Below are 11,983 nucleotides of genomic sequence, written 5' to 3' on the forward strand. Positions count from 1 at the left end.
ATGTGGTCAATCCTAGAGAAGGTTCCATGTACTGCTGAGAAGAATGTAAAATCTTTAGCTGTAGGATTGAAAGTTCTGTAGGTATCTGTTAGACCCATTTGGGCTATAGTGTCGTTTAAATCTACTGTTTCCTTGTTGATCTTCTGTCCTATTGATCTGTCTATTTCTGAGAGTGGAGTATTGAAGTCCCCCAGTACTATTGTATTGGGGTCTAAGTCTCCCTTTAAGTCCCTTAACAAATGTTTTAGATAAACCGGTGCCCTGTAGTTAGGTGCATATACATTGATAATTGTTATATCTTCTTGTTGTATTGATCCCTTAATCATTATATAGTGTCCCTCTTTGTCTCTCTTAACAGTTTTTGTGGTAAAGTTTATGTTGTCCGATATTAAGATGGCTACACCCGCTCTTTTTTCATTTCTGTTGGCACGGTATATCTTTTTCCAGCCTTTCACTTTCAGTCTGTATGGATCTTTGTTGGAAAGATGTGTTTCTTGTAAGCAGCAAATAGATGGGTTTTGTTCCTTAACCCAATCATCCAATCTGTGTCTTTTAACTGGACAGTTCAGGCCATTAACGTTCAATGTGACTAATGATAAGTGGTAACTTTGCCCTGCCATTTGCCAAAGATAAGTTCTAATATCTGCTTTGAACTTCCTGTGATCTTTTGCTGTGAGGTTTCCTTCCTTTACCTTCTTTCATACTGATGACCATGTTTCTGTGTTTCTGTGTGTAACACATCTTGAAGCATCTGTTGCAGGGCTGGACGAGTGGTGACAAATTCTTTCCATTTATGTTTGCTATGAAAGGTCTTTATTTCACCTTCATTCACAAATGATAGCTTTGCAGGATATAATATTCTGGGCTGGCAGTTTTTCTCTCTTAGTACCTGGGCTATATCTCGCCATTCCCTCCTAGCTTGTAAGGTTTCTGATGATAAGTCAGCTGTGAGTCTGATTGGAGATCCTCTGAGAGTAATCTGACGTTTCTCTCTTGCACATTTTAGGATCTTTTCTTTATGTTTCACTGTGGAGAGTTTAATTACAACGTGTCGTGTGAGGATCTCTTTTGGTCGTGTTTATTAGGGGTTCTGTGAGCTTCCTGTACTAGGATGTCTCTGTCCTTCTCCAATTTTCTGCTAATATCTCACTAAAAAGGCCTTCTAATCCTTTCTCCCTCTCCATGCCTTCAGGAACTCCTAGAACCCGAATGTTGGGTTTTTTTAATAGTATCCTGAAGATTCCCGACAATATGTTTTAGATTTCTAATTTCCTCTTCTTTTCTTTGGTTTGACTGTCTCCTTTCCTGTTCTCTGTCTTCTAAGTCCGATATTCTCTCTTCTGCTTCACCCATTCTGTTTGTAAGGCTCTCTATTGTGTTTTTCATTTGATCTATTGAATTCTTCACTTCATTATGATTTATCGTCACTATCACAGTTTCCTGTTGTACTAGTTGTTTTGATTCATTTTGATTCCTCCTTAATATTTCATTTTCACGAGAGAGATTTTCTATCTTGTCCATTAAGGATTTCTGTAGTTCAAGCATTTGTTTTTGTGAACTTCTTAATGTTCTTATCAATTTTTTGAGATCTGCTTCTTGCATTTCTTCTATCTCATCATCTTCATAATCTTGAATTGGGGTGTCTTTTTCATTTTGGGGCGTCATGGTGACTTCCTTGTTTTTATTACCTCGGTTTTTGCGTTTGTTATTTGGCATATTGGAGATATTTGGTTTCTTCACTGTGGTGCTTTTTCTTGTTATACTATGACTCTAGATTAAGTGGACTGTCTATTTTTGATGGAGCCTTAGAGGCTTGAGATGGGTGTGGCCTGGGAGCTCTGTTTGGTGTGCCAAAGGTGACACTCCCAGGTTAGGCATGGTAAATCTCTCTCTCTCTCTCTTTTTTTTTTTTTTTTTTTGATTCAAAAGGGAAGTTATTCTGCACAGCTGAACGAAGTTGGAGGTAGTTAGCAGGCAAATGATATACCCACAGGAGCCAGAGATCAGAAGCTCTTTCCCAAGGACCACACAGGGAATCTGTTCTGCCCTCAGAGTGGGCTCAAATTCTCCTTCAGTCTCCCACTGGATTGCCAAAGTTACGGAATTGTAGCGTCTCTGGAGAGTACTCACGTGAATTCCGTGAGTTCTCTCCCTCACCGTCTCTTTTTTCACAGTCTCAGTTCAGTAGCACCACAAATTTACTAGGTCCTAATCTCCTGTTAATTCGCCCCGCCCAGAGTCAGGTTTTTCTGCTAGGCTCAGGGCCGGTGCAGACCTGAGGTCGCTCTGCTTATGACGTATGTCCAAGATGGTGCCTGCTCTTTGTCTTGCTCACCCTTGAGAGGTGAGCGGAGAGAGAGAAACCCGTGTCCGTACCAGTCACTTTTTTTTTCTCTCTCTCTCTCTTCCAGTTAGCCTGGTGAACTTTTCCCCCCCGGGGGTCGTTCCCTCTAGTCTCCTCTCTCCGCTTGCTTGCTGGTGTCTCCGGCTATTGAGGTTCGGCTCACCTCGCGTTCCAGCGCTGGTGTGTTGAGTCTGCCGCTGGTGTCCCGAACTGTGGGCTCCCACGCTCTCCACGCAGGTCCACTGTGAATCACGCGTTCCGGAAGAGTTTCTTCTGCTGTTTCCTCCCCTACTCTTCCTTGAACCTGCAGTATCTCCACTTTTATTAAACTGTCTCTCCCCGGACTATCCTATGCTCCCTTCCTATTCCGCCATCTTGCCTCCGAAAATACAGTTCTTCTTAAAAATAGTTCTTCTTAACCTTGAGTCTTATCTGATGGGCCTGATTTCTACAAGGAGCCTGCATGGCAAGAGCCTTAGCAAAGATGTTTTTAAGCTAGAGAGTGCCAGCCTTGGTTACCACCTAGGTTGGTAACAAGGCAGGTGAATTCACAAAGAAGCAGAGTAAGGGAATAAAACTCTCTTGAGTAAACCTCCTCTTTAGTATGAACTACATAGGAGAGATAAGACAGAAGTGACCCAAAAGAGGGAACTTGAGAAGGAAGATAGGGGATACTGGAGACAGGCTGAGACTTGTCTACACAAGGTCAGGCCACATGGAGACTCAATGGGAGTCTAGATAAGCTAGCAGTCTGCAAATGGGATAATTAAACGTTAATCTGACTTTCCTTTTTCAGACAAATTTTCTTCACTCTTCAGATGTATTACAGACAAAATTAGTTTTTCTTTTCTTTTTTTAAAATTTGTTTTGTTCACTTGAAAAGCAGAAGGCCGAGAGAGAAAGGGAGACAGAGAGAAGAAGATCTTCCATCTGCTGGTTCACTCCCCAGTGGCTACAACAACTAGGGTTGGGTCAGGACAAAGCCAGAAGCCTGGGAACTCCATCCTGGTCCCAGATAGGTGGCAGGGCTACAAGTACTTGGGCAATCTTATGCCTCCTAGGTATATTTGCAGGGAGCTGGTCAGAAGCAGAGCAGATAGGACCTGATACAGTACTCTGATATGGGGTGCCAGTGGCTTAACCCCCCACTGTGCACAATGCAGACCCTTCATTTTTTTCTTCTCTTTTTCCTTTCCTTTTCTTTTCTTTACCTTTCTCTTTTCTTTTCTTTTCTTTACCTTTCTCTTTTCTTTTCTTTTCTTTCTTTATGAGTTAGAGAGAGGGAGTCCTTCCATCTACTGGTTCACTCCCTGGGTGGCCACAACAGCTAGGGGTGATCCAGGGTGAGGCCAAGAATCTGGAGCTCCCTCTGAGTCTTTCACATGGGTAGCCGGGAGCCAAGCACTTGTTTATTCTCTAATTTTAATTATTTCTTTTCTCCTGCTAGTTTCCAATTTGGTTTGCTGTTGTTTTTCTAGGTCCTTGAGATGCACTGATAGCTCATTCATTTGGTGCTTTTCCAATTTATTGATGTAGGACCAATTGCTATAAATTTTCCTCTTAACACTGTTTTTGCTATATCCTCTAAGTTTTGATACGTTGTATTGTCATCTTCATTTGCTTTCAGAAATTTTTTTTTCTCTTTTGATTTCTTTAACAATCCACTGTTCATTCAGGGGCATGTAGTTCAGTCTCCACGTGTTTGCATATGTTCTAGAGATTTCTGAGTTATTGATTACCAACTTCATTCCACTGTGGTCAGAGAAGATGCATGGTATGATTTCAGTTATCTTGAATTTTCTGAGACTTGCTTTATGGCCTAGCATTTGGTCAATCCTAGAGAAAGTTCCATGCACTGGTGAGAAGAATCTCTATTCTCTGTGTGTAGGATGCAAAGTTCTGTAGGTATCTGTTAGGTCCATTTGGTCTATAATGTCGATTAACTCTGTTGTTTCCTTGCTGATTTTCCGTCTGGTTGATCTGTCCATTGCTCAAAGTGGGGTTTGAAGTCTCTCATTACTATTGTATTTGAGTCTATGTCTCCCTTTAAATCCATTAACATTTATTTTAAATGGCCAGGTGCCCTGTGGTTAGGTGCATATACATTTATAATAATCATGTCTTCCTGTTGAATTGATCCCTTAATCATTACCTAGTGCCCTTCTGTGTCTCTTTTAACAGTTTTTGTGTTACAGTCTATTTTGTCTGATATATTTTTAAAAATATTTATTTATTTATTTATTTATTTGAAAGAGTTACACAGTGAGAGGAGAGGCAGAGAGAAACAGAAGTCTTCCATCTGATGGTTCACTCCCCAGTTGGCCACAATGGCCAGAGTTGTGCAGATCTGTGGGGAGCAACTCGGACTAGACTAAGTTACTGGAATTAAGACTTATTCTATGCATCTGCTCTCCCACAATATGGCGCTGGGAGAGGAGGCAACAGCTTCTACCCAGCTGCCTCTCACCAACTTGACAAGCTGCAGGAGCTTCTCCTGATTGGAGGAGAGCAGCGTACTCGGCGTGTGGGTAGCAGAGTTGGGATTGGTGGAAGAGGACTATAAAGGAGGAGAGAGACAACATGCACGAGGAACATCTAAGGGGAACATCTAAGAGGAACACCTGTGCAGCCCCCGAGAGAGCCGGCCGGCGGTGTGCCGCTCCCCCGCGGAAGTGGGGAATGTGGCAGGGGAAACCGCCCTTCCACGGAGGTGGAAGGGTCGGTAGCCAACCCGGGAAGAACCAGCAGCAAACCCGGGAAGGGCCGAGCAGACAAAAGAACAGCGCAGGGTCCTGTGTCGTTCCTCCACGAAGAGGGGGAGCGACATAATGGTGCCGTGACTCGGATAGGAAGCCTAGGCAGGGCTTAGTGTCATTCCTCCATGAAGAGGGGGAGCGACACAGATCCAAAGCCAGGAGCCAGGAGCTTCCTCCAGTTCTCCCATGTGGGTGTAGGGGCACAAGGGCTTGGGCCATCTTCTACTGCTTTCCCAGGCCATAGCAGAGAGCTGGATGGGAAGTGGAGCAGCCGGGACTATAACTAGCAGCCATATGGGATGCTGGCGCTTCAGGCCAGAGCGTTGACCAGCTGCGCCACAGTGCCGGCCCCTATTTTGTCTATATTAGGATGGCTGCATCAGCTCTTTTTCTGTTTCAGTTGTCATGGAATCCATCCTTTCACTTTTTAAGATTTATTTATTTCTTTTGAAAGGCAGAAACAGAAAGGCAGAGGCATAGAGATAAAGAGAGAGAGAAAGTCTTCCATCCACTGCTTCATTCCCCAAATGGTTGCAATGACTGTAGCTGGGCTGATCCAAAGCCAGAAGCCAGGAGCTTCTTCCCAGTCTCCCATGTGGATGCAGGGGCCTAAGGACATGTGCCATCTTCTACTGCTTTCCCAGGCCATAGCAGGGAGCTGGATGGAAAGTGGAGCAGCCAGCACTTGAATTGGTGCCCCTATGGGATGCCAGCACTGCAGATGGTGGCTTTACGCACTACACCACAGCGCCGGCCTCTCTATCCTTTCACTTTCAGTATGCAAGTATCTTTCTTGCTGAGATATGTTTCTTGTATCTAAAAGGCTGCTCCTTATTTGGACTGTAGGACTCTTGGGACGTCATTTTTGCACATCGTGCCCGGCATGCATTCCTGTGGTATGAGTTGTCCTCTCCTTGTCTATTACTGAATGGCCAGATCAAGGTCTGGGACAATTGAGGGTCCCAGACTGTCTGCTCCTAACCCTAACCCTAACCCTAACCCTAACCCTAACCCTAACCCTAACCCTAACATGAGGGCCCTTCTTGTGACCTGTGTGGGGTACTGACAGGTGACTCAGGGGAGCTACTTCTCTGAGGACACAGCATTCCCTGGAGGACTAGAGCCTGGGACACCCACAGCCATTCACATCTGGTGTCAAATGTCACCTGTCAACAGGGAGCCCATGAAGGGCTCAGTCCCACAAACAAGACCACTCCTCTCTGCACAGGCAGAGAGCTCACAGAACAGAGAGCTTCCTGGGCTTTCCAGCGTTACAGCAGTATTGAGGGGGGCAACCAGAAGTGAAAAGAGAGTTGGAGGCAATTTGATTGTTCTGGCATTTGTATGACTCTGAGTCTAGACAAAACCTCAGGCTTTTCCTAGGCTAAGTCTTGTTTTGTGTAAAGACCCCCTTAGGATTTACAGAACACCACCTGATCTTCAGTTTTTGAACTCACAGGGGAGTGGCTTCCATCACAGATCGATCTTGGCCAGACTCTGGCTCTTTCTGGCTGAAGATGACACCTTTTGGCTTCAGGAGGATCCTGAACTGGATAAAGGAGGAGTACAACAACCCTCCGATTTATGTAACAGAGAACGGGGTGTCCCATCGGGGAGACTCGTACCTCAATGACACTACCAGGATCTACTACCTCCGCAGTTACATCAACGAGGCCCTCAAAGGTATGCCAGGCCCACCCCTTTCACTGTTGGAAACATGGCCAGCATCTGCAGGAGGGGAATGTCTACCCCCCACCACCACCATCATAGTAAAGCCTTTCAAATTTGAGCCACGTTCTGAATGTCTTCCTTCCTCTAAGCTCAGCAAGCAAACCCACTTGCCCGACACCCTAAATGTTCGCTCCCGGCCTGAGTCTCCTGCTGTCCTCTCTCCTCCCTGAGGCCTGGTGTTTCTGGACAGCAGCTCCTTCCTGAGGATGGACTGTGAAGAGCCAGGAGGAGCAGGCTGTGCGGTTGTCCACATGTAGGGTCTTCCGTTCCCCAAACCAAACTTTGAGACCCTTGGCCCAGCCCTAACAACTGGAGATGGGACCATGAGAGTAAGGGGACAGAAAGCCATGCTGAGTAACAGAGAGCCTCGCAGCAGGCAAAGGGAATGGCTAGAAAATCTGTCCCAGCAGACATCTTTCATCCACGTCTAGGGCTTTTTTGTGTGTGTGTGTGAGATGGTTGGTCCATCTCCCTCCCTCCCTCCCTCTTTCCTTCTTTCCTTCCTTCCCTTCTTTCTTTCCTCCCTCCCCCTCTCCCTTCATTCCTTCATTTTATCCTCATTTCCTCCTTTCTTCCTTCCTTTCCTCTCTTCTTCTTTGGTTCTTTGTTCAGCTCTTTGATAGCAAACCTCTATCTAGATCTGCCACAAGAGTGGCAAGGGCTCAAGTAACTGGGCCATCCTCCACTGTTTTCCCAAGCAGTAGCAGTAGCAGGAATATGGATCAGAAGCAGAGCAAACAGACTAAACCAGCACTCTGATATAGGATGCCAGTGTCACACGTAGCAGCTCACTGCACCACAACCCTTGTCCCAAGGGTGCTTTACTTTGTACAGGTGGGAGCACTAACATTCTAAGGCACACACCAAGATTGGTAACTTGCAATGCAGAGAGAAGGGAGTATAGATACCCCAAAGGGATTATCTCAATCTACCTGTGTCCTAACTCACACACAGGGCTGAATCTACCTAGAAAAATGCTGGTGGCACCACACACCAGGGAAAGGGCAGGCTACACTTTCCAAGAGCTAAAGCCAAATTTCAGCTCTACTTGGAGTCACACAGTGGGGAGCACTGTGGGCTGAGCTGGCTGTGGGGACCTGGCAGAAGTGTCTTACTGGGATAAGGAAAGGTCAAATCCAGACTCTGTGTTTGTGCAGCTGTGCAGCAGGACAAGGTGGACCTTCGAGGATACACAGTCTGGACACTGGTGGACAACTTTGAGTGGGCCTATGGCTACTCAGATAAGTTTGGTCTGCATTTTGTGAACTACAGTGACCCTTCTCTGCCAAGGATCCCCAGAGAGTCTGCCAAGTTTTATGCCTCCATAGTCCGGTGCAACGGCTTCCCCGACCCTGCAGAGGGACCTCACCCTTGTCTCCTCCAGCCAGAAGGTGAGATGGGGCTCTGGGAGGGACGAAAACCAAAGGATGAGGGGCCAGAGCAAGGGCCTGTCTCTCTGTCCAGCTAATTATGCTCCTCTGCCTCTCCAACCCCTTCATTCATTAGGCCAGGATTTATTTTATTGAATGTTTCAGACACTCCTGGGATGAACAAAGGAAACTTGGGGCTAATGTTATCCCCCAGAACGAAGCCCTGGTGCGGGAAAAGCAGGTCTAGGTTCTTATCCAGCCCTCCCACTGCCTTGCTGTGTGACCTCAGACAAGAAACTAGGCAGGTGCCTCTGGGAAGTCGGAAGGACCCAGCTGAAGAACTGGGAAAGTGCAGGGAGGGCCTGTACAACATGGGGCCAATGTGTGTCGAAGGCTGCGAAAGTATAAATCACTGTACCAGTGCGCAGCGATCCAACTTAGATGATATCCCAACTGCTGATACAGATGTTTAAAATAGAAAACTGCTTAGTTGCAGTCAGAGGCTCTTGCCACACAGAGAAAGGGACAGCATGTTCACCTCAGCAAGGCACTCACCCTCGCTGTGCAGATCTGGGGAATACGTAGCCTCTGGACCCCAGGGACCCAGCCTGGGCCTACTCTAGGGCACGTGGGTGTGATAAATGAGTCAGCACCACAGCACAAACTGCTCTCTCTTGTCCTTCCCTAGACACTGACCCCACCATGAGCCCCGTGAGCCAGGAGGAAGTCCAGTTCCTGGGGCTGTCGCTCGGCTCGACGGAAGCAGAGACGGCTTTGTACGTGCTCTTTTCTCTCATGCTGCTTGGAGTCTGTGGCTTGGCGTTTTTATCATATGCATTGTGCAAGAGCTCCAAACAAAGGAAAAAACTAAGCCAACAGGAACTGAGCCCCGTTTCTTCATTCTGACAAGTCATGCAGGCCTAGTTTCTCTGTTATACCTGTGCCAGCCACCAGACTCCTCAGGTCTTGTATTCTCTTGTTGAGATGACTCGAATCTTGAAGGATTTTGAGTTCTGATTAAACTGGAAATGTTGTAAATTGCCCCTGTACTGTGAGTTCATTCCGGCATCAGAAGACCTCTTGTGGAAATGTGCAGATACTAAACTGGTCTGGTGGTCTTTAAACCACCAAATTGAATTTACCAGGGTGTTGTAAGTTTCAGAATTTTTGAAGGTGGAATCCTGAGTTGAAACCACAGAAATCCTCTCCTAAGAAGGAATCAACTCCACTGTGCAGACAGACTGCACAGTCATTCACCTCCTGCCCTCTCTTCAATTCCCTCCTACCCCCTACTTGGCATTCCCAGAAAATAAAAATGGTACCGCACACTGTGTCCTATCTCCTACGGTTGTGTCTCTGTGAGAAGGTGGGTGCATCAGAAGCTAGGCAGCCACACAAGCCATTTGGGGCTCTTACCAAGCTTCCTACCAGACCAAGGCTTTCTCCCTGCTTTATATTCCCTGGGGTAGATGCAGTTAACATGCAGAGATGGCGTCTGATCCATCCTCAGTTCCCTATCCCAAACCCCACCACTGCCGCCTTTTATGTCATCCCTGGCTCTCCTACCAGAGCACTTTGATTTTACTTACTTGAAAGGCAGAGAATCAGAGGTAAGCTGAGGGAGAACTTTCATCCATTGGTTCACTCCCTAAATGCATGCATCAGCTGGGGCTGGATCAGCTCAAAGCCAGATGCCTAGAACTCAATTCAGGCCTCCCAAGAGGTGGCAGGAACCCAAGTACTTGAGCCATCACCCACAGTCCCCCACGGTGCCCATATGCAGGAAGCTGGAGTAGGAAGCAGAGCTGGGATACAAATCTGGGCACTCTGATACGGGATAGGGCATCTCAAGGGGCATCTTACCCACTGCACCAAATGCTCACCCCATCTATCGCATGACCCTAAGGAGTCCCACGAATAACCTAGGCCCATTTGGCCCATTTTCTTCCTCCTCTCCCAATCTGTGATACTTCTGAACTGCCTGTAGGTCCTCCACTATCCCATATTCCTCTGTGTCTTTGCAAATGTTATGCCTTCTGCCTAGGATGTTCTTCTGAAATTGCCTTCAAGTCTCAGTTGAAATAATGAACTTCCTCCTCTGGAGAGAAAATGGCTTCTTAATTTCGAGTGTTCCAGGCAGAAGCTTCTTCCTCTATCTTGACTGTAAATATCCCCCACTATAACTGAGCCACGTTATACTGGAAGTGCATATTTCTGAGCCATCAGCTTCTTGAGGCTGGGCACTCTGTCTTGTCATTGGGAAGCACATTTTGGAGAGAGCAATGGAAAATATATCTGCTCCTGTAGTTATACTTTCAAAGAACTTATCCAGAGCAGTGGTAGGAGACAAGAAGGATGTAGTCTTTTCAATCCCCTTGAATGTGCTGAGACAGTCTCAGTGTGAAAACACTAAAGAACTATTCTGTTTGGGGTGGTTGTGTGAGGTACCAGTTGACACTGCTTGGGATGCCTGCATCCCATGTTGTAGTACATGGGTTCAGGTCTTGACTCAGCACCTGATTCCAGCTTCCTGTAATAAATGAGTCCTCTAGGTGGCAGCAAGGATGACCCAAGTACTTGGGTTCCTGCCATTCACTAGGGAGACCAGGATTGAGTTCCTGACTCCCAGTTTCACTCTAAGTCCAGCTGTTTTGGGAATTTGTATACTATACCAGAGGATATAGTTCTGTTTCTTTCTCTGTCAGGTAAAAAACAAAACAGAACTTATTGATCTATATAGTGTTTCCAGGGAGTTGAAAAATGTTTGAAGATATTACTTCTCACTGGTTTTAAAGGTATGATCATGCTTGAAATTTTGTTTCTTTATAAGTATTTCTTAACTGAATTTTCTATAGAAAATTCGTATCAAAACATCCACCACCAGGGACAGTGCTGTGGCATTGCAAGGTAAGCCACTGCCTTTGATGCTAGCATACCATATAGGTGCTGGTACATGTCGCAGATGCTCTACATCCAACCCATCTCTCTGCTGATGTTCCTGGAGGGAACATTAAGAATATGGCCTGAGTGGTTGGGTCCCTGCCATATAGGAGACCCAGAAGGAACTCCTGGCTTCTGACTTCTGCCTGGCCCAGCCAAAGCCTTTGCAGCCATCAGTGGTGTGAACCTGAAAATGGAAGATCTCTCTCAAACTCTGACTTTCAAATAAAATTTAAATAAATCTTTAAAGAACAAATCCACTATTGAGTCCCAGCCTGGCAGTCCCAACCTTATTGTGCATAAGTACACTTTTTCTGCATCCATAGACAGGAAACGTCTGTCAGATAAGGGTGGGAGTGGTAATAAAACTGACATTAAAGGTATTTCCATGGAATAAAAACTCAGTAGCATAAGGAGTCAATTTTATTTAATTTCAAATTCATTAAAATTTATGTAGTGGGGGTGGGGGAACACAAATAAAATGAAATTTTACAAATGAAATAATGGTTTAAGAGCCAGGATGGGGCCGGTGCTGTGGCATAGTAGATTAAACCTCTGCCTGCAGCACTGGCATCCCATATGGGTGCCAGTTCAAATCCTGGCTGCTCTACTTCCAATCCAGCCCCCTACTAATGCTCCTGGGAAAGCAGTAGAAGATGGCCATAGTGCTTGGGCCTCTCCACCCATGTGAGAGATTCAGAAGAAGCTCCTGGTGCCTGGCTTCAGATTGTTCCAGCTCTGGCTGTTTGTGGCCATTTGGAGAGTGCATCAGTAGATAGAAGACCTCTCTCTGTGTCTTTACCTCTTTCTGCAACTCTGCCTCTATAATAGATAAATAAATC

The 11,983-nt window shown here is 46.1% G+C and overlaps 1 protein-coding gene across 1 annotated transcript in view; it reads left to right on the forward strand.

Moving 5' to 3' along the window:
- Window positions 1–9,534, forward strand: part of LOC100353264 (lactase/phlorizin hydrolase) — a 75,395-nt gene extending 65,861 nt beyond the window's left edge. The window contains exons 15-17 of the mRNA XM_002712429.6: window positions 6,560–6,783; window positions 7,989–8,222; window positions 8,890–9,534. Of these exons, the coding sequence (XP_002712475.3) occupies window positions 6,560–6,783; window positions 7,989–8,222; window positions 8,890–9,107 (676 nt within the window). The 3' untranslated portion in view covers window positions 9,108–9,534. The remainder of the gene's footprint in view (window positions 1–6,559; window positions 6,784–7,988; window positions 8,223–8,889) is intronic.
- Window positions 9,535–11,983: the final 2,449 nt, after the last annotated feature.

Source organism: Oryctolagus cuniculus, chromosome 3 (genome assembly GCF_051225735.1).
Source record: "Oryctolagus cuniculus isolate XC-2025 breed Fujian yellow rabbit chromosome 3, ASM5122573v1, whole genome shotgun sequence".
Lineage (NCBI taxonomy): Eukaryota > Metazoa > Chordata > Mammalia > Lagomorpha > Leporidae > Oryctolagus > Oryctolagus cuniculus.